The sequence below is a fragment of the Canis lupus genome, chromosome 14, assembly GCF_011100685.1.
Source record: "Canis lupus familiaris isolate Mischka breed German Shepherd chromosome 14, alternate assembly UU_Cfam_GSD_1.0, whole genome shotgun sequence".
Lineage (NCBI taxonomy): Eukaryota > Metazoa > Chordata > Mammalia > Carnivora > Canidae > Canis > Canis lupus.
This window is the reverse complement of record NC_049235.1, coordinates 16,742,829-16,763,991: the sequence shown is the minus strand read 5'-3', so window position 1 is coordinate 16,763,991 and position 21,163 is coordinate 16,742,829. Positions and strand designations below refer to the sequence as shown.

General features: G+C 36.4%; 1 protein-coding gene across 11 annotated transcripts in view; it reads right to left on the bottom strand.

The window, feature by feature from the left end:
* The window catches only part of CDK14 (cyclin dependent kinase 14), a 722,239-nt gene that overhangs the window by 215,005 nt on the left and 486,071 nt on the right, over positions 1 to 21,163 (bottom strand). For all 11 annotated transcript variants that reach the window (XR_005369364.1, XM_038556760.1, XM_038556759.1 and 8 more), the window contains one exon: positions 17,915 to 18,035. Coding sequence is in view for 10 of the 11 variants with exons in the window: in XM_038556760.1 (XP_038412688.1) it covers positions 17,915 to 18,035 (121 nt within the window). In the remaining variant the exon portion in view is untranslated. The remainder of the gene's footprint in view (positions 1 to 17,914; positions 18,036 to 21,163) is intronic.

Genomic DNA, 21,163 nt, shown 5'->3' with positions numbered 1-21,163 from the left:
TTTTCACTATTTTCCTCAGCAGTTTTCCTGTGGTCAGTATGCTTTACAAGTTTCTGTGCATTTTACCAAAACACTAGTAGATTCTTAAAACATGGTTGAAGATGAATATTTTAATCTTAAAGGTTTTTTTAGAGTATTTTTAAGTGAGAAATAAACTAGGAGCAAATGTGTAGGGTGGTTTTTAATAAAGGTGCTTATACAACCACTCCCAAAGGGATTTCTTCTCAAAATAGAGTTTGGGGAGTTGATCTGAATAATGGATAGGGTGAAAGGAGAATTCACTTTTATGAACTTTTTTTAGAAGTTTTTGTTTTATGTTTAGGCCAAATTTTATTGTATGGAAGTACTACCTTTTATTTTTATAAATACTAAAATTTTACCTGATAAATGAAAATAAATATAATATTGTGTCATATAAATATAATTGCTGTGTTTGGAAAGGATTTCAAGTTATTTTCTTTCCATCTGCTCTCCTTCTATCCACATCAAACACCAGTGTCTCTATATTGATAAAGGAGAGGAATTAGATTTTTTTAAATTATATCTTAAGTTTCTTTCTACCTTAAAACTAAGAATGGAGACCTGTGTCAAGTCCCCACATATTCACCAATTTCATATCCATGAGATTTCTTCTGTCTGGTCATGCTGCTCTGCTTTCTTTTCCTGAAACATGCCATCCTCCTCCCCATTTTAGGACAGTGCATGAGCTAATGTTGCTCTCACAATACATTTCCCCTCATCCTGTGCATGGATAAGTGCCTCTTGTTAGTCTGGAGTCAGTCAAACAGCTCCTTTCAGAAATGTCTTTCCCAGCCACCATATGTAAGGCAGGTTTCCTTTTACTGCCCAGGCCCCATATTTCACCCTCCATTCTCTGGTTTGTTTCCTTCTTCACAAAGGATATTAACTCATCTCTCCTTTTTTGGGCTGTGTTTCCTCTAGATGGAAGACCAAGATCAGGGATAAAGTTGTGTTCATCATCTCATTCCTGGGGCAGAGCAGCATGTCAGCACATAGAAAGGGCTCAAAAATATTTGGTGACTGAATGAGTCCAAAGCAATGCAAGCCTCCCTCCCCTCTCCCTCTACTACAAAGTTAAGAGTGGAGCTAATTAACCTGTTTTAAAAGAGTAGGGTATAGGAGTGGGGATGGGAGGTGGATGATAACTTTACAACGGAGAAAACTGGCAAACCGGACCTTCATTATATGATCAAAGTTAATTAACATCATCAGAGATAAGTCATGTTGATAGCATGTACCCTCGACATGATATGATGAGAATGTCCACTTCACCTCTGTGGTCTTTCTCCCCAAAACATTAGACAAACTCAAACTAAGGGATAGTCTACAAAATGCCTGATTGGTACTTCTCAAAACTTTCAAGGTCATGAAAAATGAAAGTCTGAGAAAGCATCATAACCCAGGGGAAACTAAAAACACATGACAACTACATGTAATGTGGTATCCTGGATGCGATCCTAAAATACAAGAAAAGAAATTAAGAAAAAACTAGTGAAATAAAAATAAATCTGTTTAGTTCATAGCAATAAAACACTGTAGATTCACTAGTTGAGAAAAAAAGACCATAAGCACACAGTACATACAGTAATGTAAGATGTTAGCAACAGAGGAAACCAGGTGAGGAGTATATAGGAATTCTCTATTGTCTTTACAATTTTTCTATAAGTTTAAAACCTTTCTAAAATTTCAAGTTTATTATTTACAAAAATGAAGATGGACTGCATCTTCGTGGGACCTTATACAGAATTGGTCATTTTAAGTAGAAAAGCCATTGCATTTTGAGTTTTCACTATGTGAGAGAAAAACAACCTCTGTGCTTTCTGATGAACTTTTTCTTTTTTCTTTTTTTAAGATTTATTCATTTATTTATTCATGAGAGACACAGAGAGAGAGGCAGAGACACAGAAAGACGGAGAAGCAGGCTCCTCACAGGGATCCCGATGTGGGATCACGCCCTGAGCCTAAGGCAGAGGCTCAACCCCTGAGCTACCCAGGCGTCCCCATGAACTTTTTCTTAGAAGCAGCAGGAGCCACCTAGAACTGCGGGCTAGACTGTGACATGTCAGTAAGGTTCAACATGAAATAATGGGCAGCAAGCTAACCAGAGATGAATTTTGATATAAAGGTATTTGAAAATGCATATGCATACTCAATGGCAAATGAAAAATTTATCTGAACTATTAAGTTTGGGGCATCAGTGGGGAGTGTGAATGCACAGAAAAAATGGAAGTTCTAGAAAAGGGGCAAAAGCTTTTCTCCATCAGAGCAGGGAAGAGCAAGATCACCACCACTTCTCTGGGGAGGCTTCTTGATCTCTCAGACTGGGTTAGGTCCCCTAACTCCATGCTTTTCTGGTCACTTCCTGCAACTGTACTGTATTTACATATAAATAGACCAGGAACTATCAAGGTTCTCAGAATCAGAATTTGGTCTCTTACTTTTAAAGACTTTTAAAGATTCATTTGATTCAAATGAATCAAAGTGGTTATGGCAATATAGCAGCCCTCCCAGACTTGAACAAAAGAGGGTTGGTCACTAATGTCACCAGTTAAGATGCAATGTAATGTACCTGTTTATTAAAATCCTGTTGGATAACTATATCCTTCAACAAAAATAGGGATTAATTAGATCCATCAGCTCTTATACTCAAATAATATCTGCATTTGACATATGGCATTTCAAATGGAGTATACTTAATTTTCTCATGAAGACATTAATGTTACAAGATGTTAATTAACCCAATAAATGATTATCTCACATTAAGAAGTATAAAACAGGACCTAGAGGTTATTATTTTTCTACTTGGCATTAATCTTCTTCTGGTCAGCAGAAATAAAACACTATTCTCCTTCTTCTTTAATTCTCAGGGCAATAGTTTGGTTCAGTCCTAGTACACAAAGTAGAAGGACTTTAATACTTTAAAATATAGTGCAATTAAAATCTCAAAAAAATTTTCTTGGATTTTCACTTCTAATCTCATCCATTTATTAGCAAAAGCTTGAGATTCCTTAGGATAGAAATCTTTAAGCAGACAGTGACAGTTTCATTTTCAAGTAGCAGAGCTTAACCACAGAGTCTGGGAGGGATCATGGCACATTTGAGTATGTGCAGAGGACAGCGACCCACCGAGCTCACACCATCACCTTGAGAGGAGACCTGTCCCTTCCATACAGACTTCTCTAGCTGAAAGTTAGGAGGCCTCTACTCAAGTTCAAAGAATTATTTAGAACCATTCAGAACTATGCACATTGTCAAAACATTTGGAAGGTAGGCTGTAGATAAAGACAGGGTCAAGTTACTTCTGGCAGGAAGAAAGCAGATGAGCAGAAACATAATTCACTGCAAGTTAGTTCTTTTGCTTTTCTCTTCCAATATTAGGCAAGCACCAGAAATCTCCTCAAAGCCTATGTGTCAATTAGTAAAAAAGCATCTGAAGTTTTGCTTTTAACCCTTTATTGTGTATGCTAATCACATGGAGATCTTAGTAGAATGCAGACTCTGACTGACAAGGTCTGGGCTGAAGCCTGAAATCTTGCATTTCTTTCTTTCTCTTTCTCTCTTTCTTTCTTTTTTAAAGATTTTATTTATTTATTCATGAGAGACAGAGAGAGAGAGAGGCAGAGACATAGGCAGAGGGAGAAGCAGGCTTTTCTATGGGAGTCTGATGGGGACTCGATCTCAGAATCCCAGGATCACATCCTGAGCGAAAGGCAGATAGATGCTCAACCACTGAGCCACCCTAGTGTGTTTCTTTCTTTCTTTCTTTCTTCCTCTCTCTCTTATTTTTATTTTTGTTTTGTTTTGTTTTAGAGAGAGAAAGACATCAAGAGAGTGTGAGTGAGGATAAGGGAGGGAGAATCTCAAGCAGGCTCCACACTCAGCGCAGAGCCTGACTTGGGGCTGGATCCCATGACCCCGAGATCACAACCGGAGCCAAAATCAAGAGTCAGACACCCAACCAACTGAGCCACCCAGGTGCCCTGAGATCTTGCATTTCTAACAAGCCTCCTAAGCAATGCAGATGCTACTGGTCACAGGACCAGAAACTGAGGAACATGAATCTAAAGGAATCTAGGTAATTCTGTGTTTTTTTTTTTTTGTTTTTTTTTTTCAGGAGAGAGAGAGAGAGAGAGAGAGAAAGAAGTAGAGGCAGAGGGAAAAGCAGGCTCCCCATGGAGCAGGGAGCCCAAAAAGGGACTTGATCCCAGAACCCTGAGATCATGACCTGAGCCAAAGGCAGATGCTTGGCACCTGGTAATTGTATTTTGAAAGGAGCTTTATAACTCAGATTAATTTTCTGAATGTGTATTCAGGTTCCAGCCAAAGGAACAACAAAGAAACAGCAGACTGGTGAAGTAAATTAGATTAAATGCTAAACACAACCTGAATTTTACACACTGTGATGCAATACTAACTCAGAAAGGTTCCACATTAATTAACCTAATAGGTAATTTCATTTAGCCATGGTTCACTGAAATGCACCATTATGCAATTAAAGCTGGTATGATTTGATGCACCAAGGTGGCCATTTTTCTCTCACTTTTCTCTGCTGGATTTTATGTATTTGTAAAATGGACCAAAGAGTTTTGTTCTCTAGGAGGTTAGCTCCTAAAAGATCAAAATTTAAAAAAGAAAAAAATTTCTGTAACTTGTAAGAAAATTCATTACACGTAATAGACGTGATCTTTTCATGTTGGCATTTGCAATATTTGAAAAGTGAAAGATTAAAAAATTACATTCCACATGCCCTTGGTGACTATTGAGGAACTGAATTGATTAAACTGTCACTCATCATTTACTGTGTGGTTAGTGGTTCATTAGGCACAGATAGGCACAATATATCTTAGTCAAATACTTCTGTGGAGCTCTCAAGAGATGAAAACAAAACCGAACCAAACCCTAGACTGTGTGTAAAAGCTCATCTCAGAAAACATTCAATCCAAAACAGATCTGAGCAGATCTTTTATGTAAGGGGAAACTCTAAGATTTATTTTTCAAACTCTGAAACAACTCTGAAAAGTTGTACTTACAAATTAAACATATCAGAACAAATATTAAACAAAAACGAAGAATGAAGTACAGAAAAGTTATTATTGTAGTTCAGCAAAGCCAAGGCCTAGGGTGACCTGCTGCTGACCTGGGAGGAGGTACAAGCTGGGTGAGTGGAAGCCACCTTCCCAGCATCCACATCTGAAAAGAAGACTTAGGAGGAATATTGAGAAGTCCACCCACCTTAAAGTACCAATGGCATTAATGTTCCTTACATTACAATAATTCTTAATCATATTTTAATATGCATGTATCTAACTATACATTTTAGTATATATATTTCATTATACATATATTTTAGTACATATATATTTTAGTGTGTGTGTATATGTTTAATAATATGGCAAAGCTGTATTTTTGCTTTCTGGTCCAGTTACCTGAGCTAGAAACTCAAGAGTCATCTGAAACCCCTGCCCTTCCTGTATTACTCTCATTCCATAATCAAATTGTCATATTCTAACTATTCCTAAATATTTCTCCATTTGGTCTCCAACCTCTTTCCCCCTCCCTCCATTCCTTCTTTTTTTTTTCAACTGCTTCTTAAATTGTGTTCTTCTACTTTACCCACAAATATCACCTATTTCACCCCTTGGTAGGATACTCTTGTCCATGGCATGGCCTATACGTCCCTTTACCAAAGTTTTGTCAACTCTGAAAGATGGGTTTGACATGTCAGGCCCAAGTAATTATTGTTGATGACACCTTCTTTGACCTTCTCATCTCTCCTCAACTAACCACCAAGGGTAGGTTTATCACCTTCACCTCTGAGCTGCCAGTATACTAACTGTATACCTGTGTGATAGCTTATCATACTGCCTTTCCTTCTGACCATGAAGACCTGGACAGATTTTTCTTTTTTAATATTTTATATATTTATTCATGAGTGACAAGGAGAGAAGGCAGAGACACAGGCAGAGGGAGAAGCAGGCCTCTTGCACGGAGCCTGATGTGAGACTCAATCTGGGAATTCCAGGATCATGCCCTGAGCTGAAGGCAGATGCTCAACCGCTGAGCCCCCCAGGCATCCCCAGATTTTTCTTACCTTTGTAAGCCCCAGACCTGATCCAGTGTCTGGTACAATACAGGTGTTCAATAAATATCCTTAAAATGAATGAATGAATGAATTACCTAAGCTAGTCTGAGGAATGAACATAATACACTGCAATAGAGACAAGAACTTGATTTAAATTATTATTATTATTATTAAATATTATTATTATTATATTAAATGCAAAAAAAAATCAACTCAGTAAAATATCTAAACCAAATTTCACCAAAATACCTAAACCCTAACTTCATTTGTAAGCTACTCCAGCAGTCTCCATGGAAACCTCTGGTTCAGCAGTACAATTTTCTTGAACGCTAAAAGAGCTGGAGGAAATCTAGAGAATGCCTAAGACAATGTTTTGATTTTTACATGTAAGGAAACTGCACTACGTGTTTAAATATCTTAGTTTTAGTCCCAGAACCTGAAGTGGTGACTCTGAATCTTGGGCCAGTGATCCCTCTGTGATGATACCAGGCTGTCTCCCTAGTTAGAACATGTCTATTGGTCAGTCTGGTCAGATTACAGAAAAGAAGAAACAGGGATGGCAAACTGGTCCTCATTACTGATGACACAAATGCTAACAAGAATAAAAATAAAACAAAATCAAATCTTCAAAATTAAGGTGTAGTGAGAGAAAGCAATAAAACTATCCTTTAAAACTGAAGTCGATCATCATTATTCACATACTGAAAATAAGAGTGTCATGGATGTTTAAAAATGCTTGAAAATGCAAAGTAGACTCCCATAGATAATGAAGACCCCAGAGATAAAATCTTAAAACAACAGCTACGGGTTATATAGATAAGTGGGAATATTTGTATTAACGACATCCAAGAAATAGTCACAATTAACACAAAAATGTAAATACGTAAGGCCCTTACAGAGGACTATGGTAAGGAAAAAAAATGTAAGACTCAAAATATCGCATTGGATAGCAAAAAAAAATAGTATTTTTTATACTACGGAACGATAGAGAAAGAGAGAAGTCCCATTTGATTAGTCATTTCAAATGCTACCAGTGAAAGCACTTCTCCAAGGAATAACTATAGACCACGCAGGACAAGAGAAAACAAATTAATAAGCTTTGCACATCTTTAATTTCTGTTTATATGACAGCTGATGCAGAACAAGGAGTTATAAGATTTCTCCCTGCAAATGTATTAATCTAATCCCTCTGCAATAATATGAAATAAGGAATCAGGAAAAAAAATTGTTCATGGGTAATTCTCTTAAAGATCAAAGCAAATGACATATTCAAATCTTTTCAGAGAAACCATATCTGCATACAACGAAGAGAAATCGCTGCTGAAACCTTCAAGTAAATTACTCTATTATTCTATGAGAATTCTGAACTGCAATTTACAGAGTGTTAAATTACTCTATTCAGTTCCAGTCATCACATGGCATAGCTGGACTTTGATGGACTATGGTTAAGAATGCTGACATGGGTACTACTAAGATATATGACTGGACGGAGGATATGTGAGTGACAGTGGTATCTTAGATACTATGAGGGAGACCTGAGGGCAAAAACCTTTCCATTAGAAATCCACATTGTCCATTTTTTGGTGAAGTTTGTGGGTTTCATGGAATACTCTCAAAGATGTGCCCTGGAATGTGACTGTGCAGACTACACAATTGGAAACATCGGTCCCAGTACTGCTTATGGTTAATGATCAGGTCTTTTGCACTCTTGAAACACTGGACATTCTGTATGGTTTTGCTGAATGAATAAATGAATGAATGCTCATATTGTGCAAGGGAGATCTTTGTGGGAAGGAGGCTGCCCTAGGACTCCAGAGGTTTTCTTGTTTGTTTATTTTGTTTTTCCCCTGTGCCACAACCAACCAGCTAATGTGAGCAACATTACCAAGCATTTTCAGATCAGGGAGGGGGGGGGAGGTGGTAAGGGCCTTAAAATGGCCATAAAATAACAATATAACAAAAATATGAATTGATTTCACTGGGTTGCTAAAACTCTGAAACAGTTTCTAAATTAAAATGTTACGATTAAATGACAAAGATGAAAATTTATATAGTTAATATAATAAAGTTTAAAATTGGTTGAGTTTACAGTAGTCTCTGAATATATCCTGTTTTCAGAAGCAAAAGTGGTACAAGGTAGCAATCAAGGAAGAACTACTGAATTATCAGTAAGAACAGAAAAGCTCTACAGAAAATGAAATTATGTAACATCTCATTCTTAGAATCTACTGTCTCTATGGAAATATGGAGAAATATAAAATACCATAGCAAATGGTGAACAACTCACATGTGTATAGGAAAACAGGGAGCTATTCAGATTCTGTTCTTGGTAATGCCATGCTTCAGCTGTGGGCCCATATCAGGGTACATACAGCCGACTCCTGAGCCCAAGACCCTGGGCATCTCACGCTGGGGTGAGGGACTGAACACCACCTTGCCACCCACTGCTGGTGTCTCCAAGCCCTGATGCTCAGCCTGCCAGACCCCCAGTCCAGCCCTCTCCCTTCCACTCCTGCCTTGCTCAGAGTCAGAAGGAATGAAGCTGGGGCATCCAGAGACCACAGGAAGAGGGAAGCAGATGGGAGAGGCGGCTAGAGGGGTTCTGTGTAGGCTGTCTAACAGAGATGGAGGGCCGCTCAGACACCCCCCGAGGGGGAAATCTGAACAGAAGAGGAGGCAACAGAGGGAGTAGATCCTGAAGTCTGGCTGCCCTCCCTTTGTCCTCGGGAGGGTGACAGAAATGGAGAGCAGAGGACCAGGCTGCCAGCTGTCTGGCCTCAGCCCTTCACACCTTAACACTAACCCACCCTCCTGCCCTGCTTCCCAGCACTGGACCATGGTTGCTGGGCCTGGGCTGAGTGTTTTTCAGTATTTGTAAGAATCTCAACAGAACAGTAAAGCATTTGGAGTATGAGAAAAAAAAAAAAAAAAAAAAACTAAGTGCCTGTCACAGACGATGATTAACTTTTATATATTTTTTATTCTTTTTAAAGATTTTTGTAATTTATTCATTTGAGAGAGGGTGCACAAGAGCACAAGCAGTGGGGAGGGGCAGAGGAAGAGGGAGAAACAGGCTCCCTGCTGAAGGTTTGGCAAATCTAGGCTGACCACAGGCAGTTACAACCTCCATTTACAGTCAGATTACTTACTTAGACAATTCAGAAAAGGCAGAGGACTGGGAGACTACAGGTTCTAGAAAGTGTAAAGATAAGTCTGCAACTGGAAACAGTGGAAACCTGGAAACTTGTACAAAGCAACTGACCCATAGGTCTTCTCTGACCATCTTCCATCCCAACCCACCAGCGGGACACTAAGTATTTATCCTCTGGAGAAATTAAACCCAAAAAAGCCTCAAACTGAACATAAAAGATATCAGGGTGAGGCACAGATCTGAAAAAAGGGAAATTAAGTAAAAAATATGTTTCAGTAAACAGAAACATGTTTCTGTATGACCAACAGCTCCTCTTTCCTGTCCTGCCTTGAAGATGTCAGATGCCAGGAATCAGCATCTGAGGAAGAACAAAAGACTAGGCGTTTAGACACTGACATGTGTGGATCTCCCAATTAAAAGTCTGGCTTTTTGACTGAACAATATATAATAAACTGGTGCCCCATAAGTATAGAGATTTATAGTGCCTCATTTATAAAAGTAAATGGACAGCGAAGGATTCCTCCCAACCCTGTATTGAAGGAAAGCTTCCAGTAAAAAACAGAGAAAAAGGAAGTGGGCATTTATACATATGGTAACTAAAATTGTTTTAAGAAAAAAATAGAAAGTTTGAAAGATAACAAGTTGTAAAATAAGAAAGAAAATATTTCTTAAAATTGTAGATTAAGTCAGGAGCTACAATATCAAACTATTACAAATTTTCCCAAAAGTGAAGAAAATAAAATCATTAAAAATAAGTCATTAAAAAAATTCAAGAACTTTTATAAGAACTATATCTTTATACTGAATGTCTTTATATTGAAGAGAATCTACCCAGCACTGATTTAAAAAAAAATAACCAAAGCACATTATCACAAAATTTCAGAATATCAAGATTAGAGAGAGGAGTCGAATATTTTCCAGAGAAAAAGTATGAGCAGGCATACAAATGACTGCGAATAAGAATAGAATCAGATTTCTCAGTAACAATAGCAGAAGCTCTAAAGAAATTAAGTAATGCGTTCAAAATTCTGAGGGAGGAAAAAAACCTAATTATATACTCAGCCAAAGTTTATCAATCATGTGTGAGAGTGGAATAAAGACATTTTCAGAAAACTAAGAATTTGAAAATTCCATCTCTGATGCATTCTTTTTGAGTATACTAAAGATGGAAGACATGGAATCCAGGAAATAAGGAATATGGAACCAGTAAAGGTCCAGAAGGAAAATGACTCTAACTCAGAACAAACTTTAATTAGGTGATTACTTAGAGGGGTATAAGGGAACCAATAAGACATACTGAAACACTAAGAGACTAGCAACAGCAGGAAGCCATTACCTGCCTTAGAGCTAACAGCCATTACTGACCCTAGAATTAAAAAGGTCAAGTGTTATTTGGAATCTAATGACAACTAGAGCCAAGGAATAAGGATTTGCCCACAGGAGTTATAGTCAATCATTTTCAGAAATACGAGCTAAAGAAAAGAATTAGGGAAGAATATTCGATCTCCTTCTCTTCCCTGTCTATTGCCTGAATCCAGCTGGAAACCAGGAGCCAAGGCAGCTTGGAAGATGTATTCCATAGGGGTTAGCTGTCCAGGACATAGGGCAGGGCACAAATGGGTAGAGAATAGATTTGAGGAGAAACAAATAACCATCTTATTAGAACCTACAACAATGGTAGAGGGGCAAAATGGAAGTCACAACATGACTGATATTCAGCTCTGCTAAAGCAAGGAATCAGAGAACTGAGAGGAAAATTTCAAGGAAAAAGCTGAGGGAGAGAGATGTCAAGAAAATTAAACGGGATTGACAGATTTGCTGATGTGTTTGAACATTTGGAAAATATTTTTTCACATGCAATTGATAAATATTTTGCACCTATAAATAATGAACAATCAGAACAAAGACAACTAAACTAATAAAAATCAGAGACAATTATAAAATCCAGGAAAAGCAAAAGGTTATGCAAGCAGGATACATAATCATGAATACTGCTTGACTTACTATGAATAATATTTACATGTTAATGTGTCAAAATGTGATATAGATTCTTTACTAGAAGCATGAGCTGAAGGTGGAGCGGGGTAAGGGTGATGGAAGAAAATTAAATCCTCATCTACCATAACACCTACTTAGCAGATAATGTCTAAAATAATAAATCAATAAATAGCAATATAAGCAATTTCTTAAGACATACGGAGGTAGATATTAAAAGAGTTGAAAATAGTTGCTTCTGGGAAATAAGAGGGGGTTAAGTATGGGTAAGGCAGATTACTATTTTTGTTATTGTTACTGTTGTGGTGGCTATGAGTTAAGCTCAGGTTACACTTGAGATAGTTGTCTGATTTGGAAACTAAAGATAGGGATACTTAAGTGATTTGGTCAACCAAAATCACACAGGTAAGGAGTGGCAGAGACAGAACCAAATTTAGGCTTTTAATGTGTTTTCTATTACACCTTTGGCTCTCTTTAACACAGCAAACCACTATCACTTACATGATTAGAGAACTGATTTCTGATTTCTACATGAGTGAATACATAAATTAAGACATAAAAGGTGCCAGTGTACATCCAATGTTGTCTAAATTTGGAGGACTTAATTCACATATTTCCAAATTAAACACACACACACACACACACACACACACACACACATATACACATGCGCACACACACAAGATGATTCTCATCCTAGGCCAAAATTTCTCTCTCTCTAGATACAGATAGTATGTTAATCTCCCTAAAATCAAATTGAACACCTTCCATTTCTTTGATATATTCTGTAGCACCCTATATACTTCAATATAAATGACATATATTTGGGTTAGCTGATTAATATATTAAAAGCTGATAAGAAAACTATTCTCTGCATTTGTGGAGTTTTAGATTTCCTAAAGAATCTCACATTCAACCATCTCTTGCAATTCTCACAAACCAATGAGGCAGCTGGATATACCAAGGGCTTTCTTAATATTGTGAAACTTAGTCATTATAATTGGTTACTCAAAAATCAGTTTTTGGGTAGCCTTTTACTTTGTCAATTTAAAAAAATAGGGAAGTTTTAATGTATTTTAAAACATTTAGTAGTGAAGACTACATATAATGCTTCATTATATATTTTTTATTCAGTTAAATTATCACTAATAAATGAATGAACATACCCATTAAAAATACACATCCACTGGTTTTCTCACAAACACTGATGAACAAACAGGAGATGTAAAAATGATAACCAAGCTAAGCTTTTGATAGAAAAATAGAACTGGTTCCTTTGTACTCCAAGGCCACTGCTAAATCCAACATTTTGTCAGCCACTCTATAATGCCATAATAATCTAATATTCAAGAATTGTACTTCCAGAGATAATTCATTATTAAGCAAGGTAATAGAAGTTTTCTGCTAGGACTCTTGAGTTTGTAGCCAGCAATCCTTAGGTCTGAATTATGCATTCAAATACATTAAGGCTCTTCTGACTACTAGTATTTAACAAATTATTGCTCTAGTGCTTTATGAGAAAGAGGGCCACAGTAAAATCTCTACTTTACACATATTGCCTAGCAGAATAACTATTAACTCTCAAAAGTAGCCTTGTATGGATGATATGTTACATGGTCTTCCTAACTTTAAGGGACTTCGGCAGTAGAAATGGGCTCAGAAGCTATAGTTCCCCATGAGCTCAGCTTTCAACCACCTAGATGCTCATTTGACTATGCCCTGTTCTTTTGTTATGTTCTATTGCATCGTCAGTGGCTACATCAACAAGTCACTTGAATCATTGAATCATGTATTAATTGAGCAGCTCCCAAGATTCTTAAAGAGTTGTTCCTTTTGACAATGACTAATTTGAATCCTCTTTAGTCTTGTAAAATGATTAATAGGAAAATGTGTAGATACTGTTGACAGACAGATGACTTTATGTAGCTCCTGAACTCAAATTCTCATTCTTACTACCATTCTTTTTAAAATTTATTTTTATTTTTTAAAAGAGTTATTTATTTATTTGAGACAGAGAGAGAGAGAAAGAGAGAGAGAGAGAGGTGGAAATGGGCAGAGGGAGAGGGAGAGTCTTCAGCAGACTCCCCACTGAGTGTGGAGCCTGATGTGTGGCTTGATCTCAGAACCCTGAGATTACAACCCTGGGATCACAACCTGAGCCGGAAACCTAACTTACTACACCACCCAGGGGCACTACTAGCATTCTTTTTAAAATGGATTCATTCATTTTAGCAGAAGTGGTAAATGAGTAATGGTTAAGAGTTGGGAAAATACAGGCCAGCATAGATAATGGCCTCATGAAAATGTATTATAAATCCAGTGATTTACAGCATAAGTTTATTTCAAAGAAATTCCTCCTTGAATAAAACTACATGATACAGAACATTGACATGAAAGGAGAAAGGCAGTCCATAAACCAACTGAGTGACAGTGAAAGCCACCTCCGTCATTCGAAGAATGTAAAGTACACAAAATGATTCAGAGCCTAACCTAAATTATAAAAAAAGGAATTTTACTGTATTTGTGTTTTAGAATCACTTTACTAGTAAAATAAAAACCAAGTTCTTAGAAATCATCTTAAGAGATTACATAAAATGTTGTGAAAAGAAAGCTTTGTGGTTGAATTAGCCCTAAGTTTGCAGGTCTCTATTAATTAAATGAACTTTACTATCTTATTTAGTCTCTGTGTTTTGTTTTCTTCCACTGTATCATGGTGCAATAAGGATAGTAACTAAAATGAATAACACAAAAAAATGCATAAGAGAAACTTAGAATACAGTTTGTGTCCAATAAGATATCTATTATTGTTACTATTATGATTACTATTTCCTAAGACCCAATTGCTATTATTACTATCACTCAGTTATCCAAGACAGGACTTTATATATAACAAATTTACATTCAGGATGGGGGCTCTAGTAGAATTCATTTATAATTCTCCCTCTTAAAATAGTGACAAACAAACCTGAGTCCTAGAAAATCTTATTTCATTACATAAATTTCCTTGGTGCAAGAGTAGTCATTAAGGATGAAGACAGAACTCCATATATTGCCAATATATATGGTGATTAGTCTTATTTAATAAAAAGCAATGCTAAGTGGCCTTATAATACTCAATAAATAGGCAATTTCTCTTCTGATATATGCAAAATCAATCTAGAAGCAGACATTTTTCTATATATCAAGACTGGTATGGAAATTTTTTTCTAACCACCCAGCTGCTACAATGTTAAATAAATTAATTTTAATCTTAAATCAGAGATGTAATAGAGAAAGGGATGATTTAATATGCAATCTCATTATATTTGACAGGCTTATTTATAAACGATTTGGCCCACATTTTGACAAGCATAGTTAATATGTTAATTAGCTTTTAAAAAGATGATGAAAGGAAGAGACTGGTGTGCTCTGATTTTTCACACATTGTGTTGGGGGGCACTGTCACTGATTCCACAAGGTAGTGCCACTACGCACTGTGGCCCCCAGAAGCACCGTGATGTTGATGAGATACTATTATTTGTTAGCTACATTAGTCGCCATATGTTAAAAATTAATCCCTTAGGATAATCCCAAGTGACTTTCCACTTTAAAAACAAATGTCACTCTAAACACATTTATGAGCTTCTATAAAGAAACCTAAAGCTTATTCAGAGCAATGACCTCGATGGCTAGAGCAGAACTCCCTGACAGGAGGAACTACACAGATAAGCTACTTTTCACATTTGAACTTCTTATAATGTGGTTCTCAGGCCTTCATAAGCCTTTTGGTTTAGAAGCTTAAAGATGATTTCCTATGCCTTGACTTTCATAGAGTTATAAAATCCAAGAATTAAGAGAAGTTATACACGAGACAATGTCCAATTTCATTCCTCTGCTTACATCCTCCTTCTGAGAAGGAGACAAAGGCATGAAAATCTAGGTTTCCTTAGGAGTTCTCGAACTGCACATATATTTACACATTGCCACAGTGCTGGAGGCCGAGACTAGTAAATCATAATACAGTGAGCTCTAATTTTCCATTGCTTGCTGCCAATGTTAATGCATATGTGTCTTCATTAATATTTTTATTGCCTGTGGCTATTTAAACAGAAAACTGGGAAATGTAACACTGTGGAGGGATTGTTAGTTTTTAGTTACTACCTACTGGCCCAGGGTGGTAAATGAACTGTAAAAATAGCCTGAACCCACTACCACCTGCCTCCCCGCTATTGTCCATGCATTCATATTTGTATTTTTCTTTGGTGCAGCTGAGCCATGACTCAATTACAGTCCCATTTCTAGTTCTGTGAATACTCAGCATCGATGTCACTGATTATGCAAAAATCAGTGCCGTGTGAACTTCTCTCTAACTGTAAAAATACATACATTTTATGTGACTTATAGGATTATAACAAAATGGCTTTTAGAAAATGGCTTGGAATGAAATCAGAGTCAAAATGACAGGCATAGCATAGACATAACTTAGATTTTAGGGCTTGAAAATGGAAAGCCAATAAGCACGGGAACTGCTCAAAGACAACACATTTACTATTTGGTTTTGGCAATGAATAATCTTGGCATACAGACAAAAGGGCATTTAGGGTTTTCTGTTTTGTATCAGTTTTCCTCCCTTCCACTTAAATAACAGTCTTCTTATGCTTCATCATGTCTCTGTTTAAAGCAAATTGGCAGAAAGCACCCAAGCCTTCTTAAAGAGGATGAATACACACACACACACACACACACACACACAAACATACATGAATGAGAGAAAAACAAGGGTGGGGGCACAGACTGCAAATCAAATACCATATATCTGAAACAGACATATCAGCAAGTCATAATCCATGTGGTTCTTTTTACTTTAAAGAGCACTTGTAAAGGATTGGAAAAAATTAGCCACTAGTGCATAAAAACAGCTTTTTCCGATTATGAGTGTAGAGTCTTAATCGAACTGCCAAGCACTAAGAGAAAACTGGCTCCAAGCCACAAATATTCCCAAACTATGTCCTATTAGCGGCATCCTTAGCTGCCCTCTCTGAAAGACAATCTAGAATTTTCATACTCAAAAAAAGAGAAGAAAACACTCCATAACTCAAGAATATTATTAACGATTATTTGTATAGCCAACTCTCAACTTAAGGCAGAAGGAGGAAGGGAATGAGAAACTGATATCCTGGTAATTGACTCTTATTTCCAATTTCTTCCTCCATGATGATTAATAATCAAAATACCTCTTTTGCCCAAGCCCTGCCTAGTCTTGGGAGAAAAAATTTAATTGTGTGAACAACTGTGCAAAAAAAAAAAAAAAAGGCCAAAAAGTCTGATGAAAAAATGAATTAGCTCAGCTTCTTAATAATAGATGGTCATCTTTATTCTCAGTGTTTTGAAATAATGTATTATAATGGTATTAGATTTATTATGAGGCATTACAAAATTTATGACAATAGATTTTAGGCTTTTGATGACCTAGATTCTTTTATAGCTCTACTGAAAGCTACAGATCTACATCCCATAAAAATAAATATATCCATGTGTACATAAAATGTTGCATATATTTTCAGTGGCTTCACAGATCCTGAAATCCTATTATTCTGGGGTTGGGAGGGTGTTGCTGGAACCTAAATTGAGAAAATCTACACTGTGCCCTACATCACAAGGAACTTGATTGTTTTCTCACTATAAAATGTTTGGATCAAAAACATCAGGAAAGAAGCCAGGCCTCATTACAGCCTAATTTACTAAAAGCCAAGATTACTGAGGGAAGAACAGTGAAGTAAGTACATGGCAGGAAGATAAATAACACATGCTGAAGTTTTATTGAGGTCATAAACATTGCAAGAACTTGTAACTAAATTTTGTATTATGGGGGCATAATCATTCATGGAAGATGATTCCTAGGATAAAATAGAACAAGTGCAATGTGAATTGTTTTACTCTAAACACAACTGGGAGTCTAGAAAAGGGATTTTTCTGTTAATAGAGGACATTTTCAAGTCTCTAGGAAGCCTTCCCTGAGTACTAAAAACAAGACTGTTCCCTTATTTGATTTAGATCACATTGTATTGTGAACTCATTATACTTCAATAGTAATCATGCATTAAATCCTGTCAGTCTTTGGGCCTCCTAAACAGGTTTTTAAGTTTTGCTAAACTGTCATGTGAAACTGAGACTCTCCTCAAATTCAACTTATTGTGATATTTTTAAAAAGTAATTGTCTTATTTCATTTTGGATAATTTGTACCGAGCTCTCAAGAGTGTACTACACCAACTTTAGTGATTAAAAGTCACACCAAAATTTTCAGACCACTTAATCTGAGCTTTCTTATTGAACTGAAGCATGTTTCCTACTATTTCCCACTCCTACTGCTATTGGGAGATCCATACCTCCTCGTTATAAAATAGAACCACAAATTAAGACCCTCAGGGAGAAAAATCACTGTACTGACAGAAAAATAGCTCTGCCTCTGTCCATCAAAAACCATTACCAGACACCATCTGCAAGGAAGCCTCTGATTAGGGAATATTCCCAATCATGTTTTTTTAAAAACCCAGCAATACTGCCACACATCAGCAAACACTCCTGCACCATTAATCTTCATTCAAACTGTTAGAATATTTGTCTAGGCATGACCCAGACCAAGCATTACAGATAGATTAGCTAGAGTAAATCTTCCATTTCTCACCACATGTCAAGGCAGGTGGAATATTCTGTTGAGCCCAGGAGGACATCTGGAGGTCTATACCACAAGGTAACCACTTCATTGGAGTATGTGTGGCTAGGGACGGATTTTGCTCTTGCAAGACCTGTGGACCACAGGAAACATAAAGAAGTTTAATAGGCATTAATAGAACAAGGGAATTTAAATTTGATTGCTCACAGTTTTAAAGGGTCAAAGATAACATTGTAATACAGGATCATAAATACAATGTCAAGGTTGCTAGAAAGGCTGGGGAAAGTATACTGTAGTCTACCTGTTTCAAATAATGCTAATAGCCAGTAATCACTCAGATTTCCTAATCAAGGATCATAAATCTGATAAAACCCTAGGAGAGTCAACAAATGATTAATAAACTATTAGACATTACACAGAAGCTTAGAAATCTCCTGGACTTTCCAAATAATGTTTTATGGAACCCTAGTTCTGAGAGTTATAAGTGCTATGAGAAAAGATTCCAAGGTCAAATCATCTTGGGAAAAGATGGTTTAAAAAATTAAAACAGGTCTTCACACTGTAAGACTTCTCAGTTCCCTTATTTTTTTTTTTATGTGTGTTGTGAATCTAAGAGAATATGATGCTTTCCTCAAAGGGTTGTTCCAAAACTTCTTTTTCTTTCAGTGTTCTGTCAAACACGCACTAGGAAATGTTTATTCATTTGAAAACCACCGAAATAACAATTATAAAGGAACAATTAAATCTGAAACGTAGAGATGATGAGATATCATATAATGTTTTGTAACAATTTTAAAAATCGAGGAAATGATCACAATAATATGTTGAGTGATGGATTATGTGCAGCTTAACCTCTTAACCATAAATACTTCAGCATAAAAAAAAGAATGGCAGAACATATTTGAATATCTTTAGTGGCTGGCTGTGGAAAGTGGGATTATCCAGTTTTTTATTTCTGTTTTTGTTTTCAGAGAGGGAGATGGGGGAGGGGCAGAGAGAGAGAGGGAGAGAGAATCTTAAGCAGCCTCCATGCCCAGCAGGAGCCTGAAACAGGCTCAATCCTGAGATCATGACCTTAGCCAGAATCAAGTCTCAGACACCTACCCACCGAGCCACTCAGGCAATGCTTCAGTTCTTTATTTCATTTTATTTTTTACTTAATGCATTTTTCTCAGCTTTTTTCCAAGTTTTCTACAGTCAATACATAATTCCTTTTAAAATCAAAAAATCTATAGATGTTCTTTTTTTTTAAAGATTTTATTTATTTATTCATAAGAGACACAGAGAGAGACAGGAGACAGAGAGAGGCAGAGACACAGGCAGAGGGAGAAGCAGGCTCTGTGCAGGGAACCCGACATGGGACTCAATCCCAGGTCTTCAGGATCACGCCCTGGGCTGAAGGTGGTGCTTCACCTCTGGGCCACCAGGGCTGCCCCTAGATGTTCTTTTTTAAAAGAAGAAGAAAATAATGTGATTGCTTTCTGAGTATGTTCATTAATGACAAGTGAAAAAGTATTATTAATTATTGTGTGGCTCAAAATGTATGTAATATTTTTATACTAAATGTACCATATCATATTCATTTTAATGTTCTTATTATTTACATTCCTATGTAGTACTTAGGAACATGATTTTTCTCCTGTTTATTAAATACTTGATATGCCCTTCACTGTATCATATGAAAATGTTAAAATTAATAGAACAGCTGATGAGACAAATAATTTCTAATTAATTCAACTATGATTACAGTAACTCAATTTTTTCCAATGAAATTTTTATAATAGCACAATGGTGTATTATAAATTGGTTAATGTTGATAAGTATTCCATACTAAAATCTACTACAGACTATACACAAACATACACACATATATATGGTCCCCAATTTGTCTACACATGAAGGGAATGACTACTTTTAATAATAGATTTCCATGATAACCTCTATTTTTCTCTGCAAAGTTTTATCCTACCTCAATACAGGTAAAACTGAACAACAGACAGGACAATCAGTATGGTAAAGTGTTTCCAGAACTTAATAATCCCATCAAAAGATTTAGTTCCTTAAATGAGCATGTTTCTATAGGGAGACCAAAGAGCTAAGTACAAGTCTTTGAAATAGATTCTGACTTGTCCCATATGCTCTTGTCAAGTGAAATGGGATGCCAAAAAACAGTCAGGCTGGATTCCCTTGGTTTTCCTGAGGCCCCGTTGACAAAAAGCGAGGCTAGAGGCATAGGAGCATAAAAAAAGTCTGAGATTTTCTTTGACAGCTTAGAAGACCAGACTAGTTATAGAAAACTATGGCATTTCCAGTTTTAAAGAGAGAACAAGACCTCAAAATAACATAGAAAAAGTATAGCTCTAAATAATTATGTGATTTTAGGTCAATTATGTCCACTCTGAACATAAGTTTGCAAAACTGGCTATATATGCCTGAAAAATATAAAAAGAGAAAGGTCTTTGTTTCCATTACTCTCCTCCTTCCCTAAGGTTTAGGTCAAGGACTGTTCAAACACCACTCACATGAGTCATATAACATCCCAAATAAAGACTGAAAAGGAGTTGGTGATGTGTAACTTTTCAAGGTGCTCAGGCAGTTTCTTAAAATGGTTTGCATGTTAATGTGTCATATTGAAGAATGTTACTGTATTTTTAAGATACACTCTTCTGCATTGCTTGAGAAAAACTCTTCTATCATTTCACTTTAATACGTCAATTAAGATATTTTCTTGTGGAATGTGTTCCTGTATACTGATAAACAAAAGGCTCTCATCTTAAAAATATGTCTGTTCAGTTAAAAAGATAAATAGATCCCAAAATTCTTCAGGGAGGAAGCCAATTATTAAAACAATGAATTGAAAAAAGAGTATACCTTGAAGTAGGAATAGGTAACTACATTTTTAATAAATACTTTTGGTAAAGACATTGCCATGTATTTACAGTCATGCATCAAAACATGCTTACTCATGCAGAATTTATTAAACTGCCTCCTCCAGCTGAAGGAAAACTGTAGGACAGGATTAATTAGCACAGCATGTGTGAAAGCTTTCTTTCTCTGTTCCTTGTCAGTTGCTATGGTTACACTACAGGAAGAGAGCTACACTACCTTTTAAAAAGGATGAAGTTCATGGGTTATTATCAAAACTTCTTATATTAATGTTTAGTTTGAACTGAAAGTCAAAAAGCAAAGTTAAATACTAAATTGATGAATACAGGTTATTTGAACACTACCACTCTGGCTGAGTGTGTGCATATGAAAGGG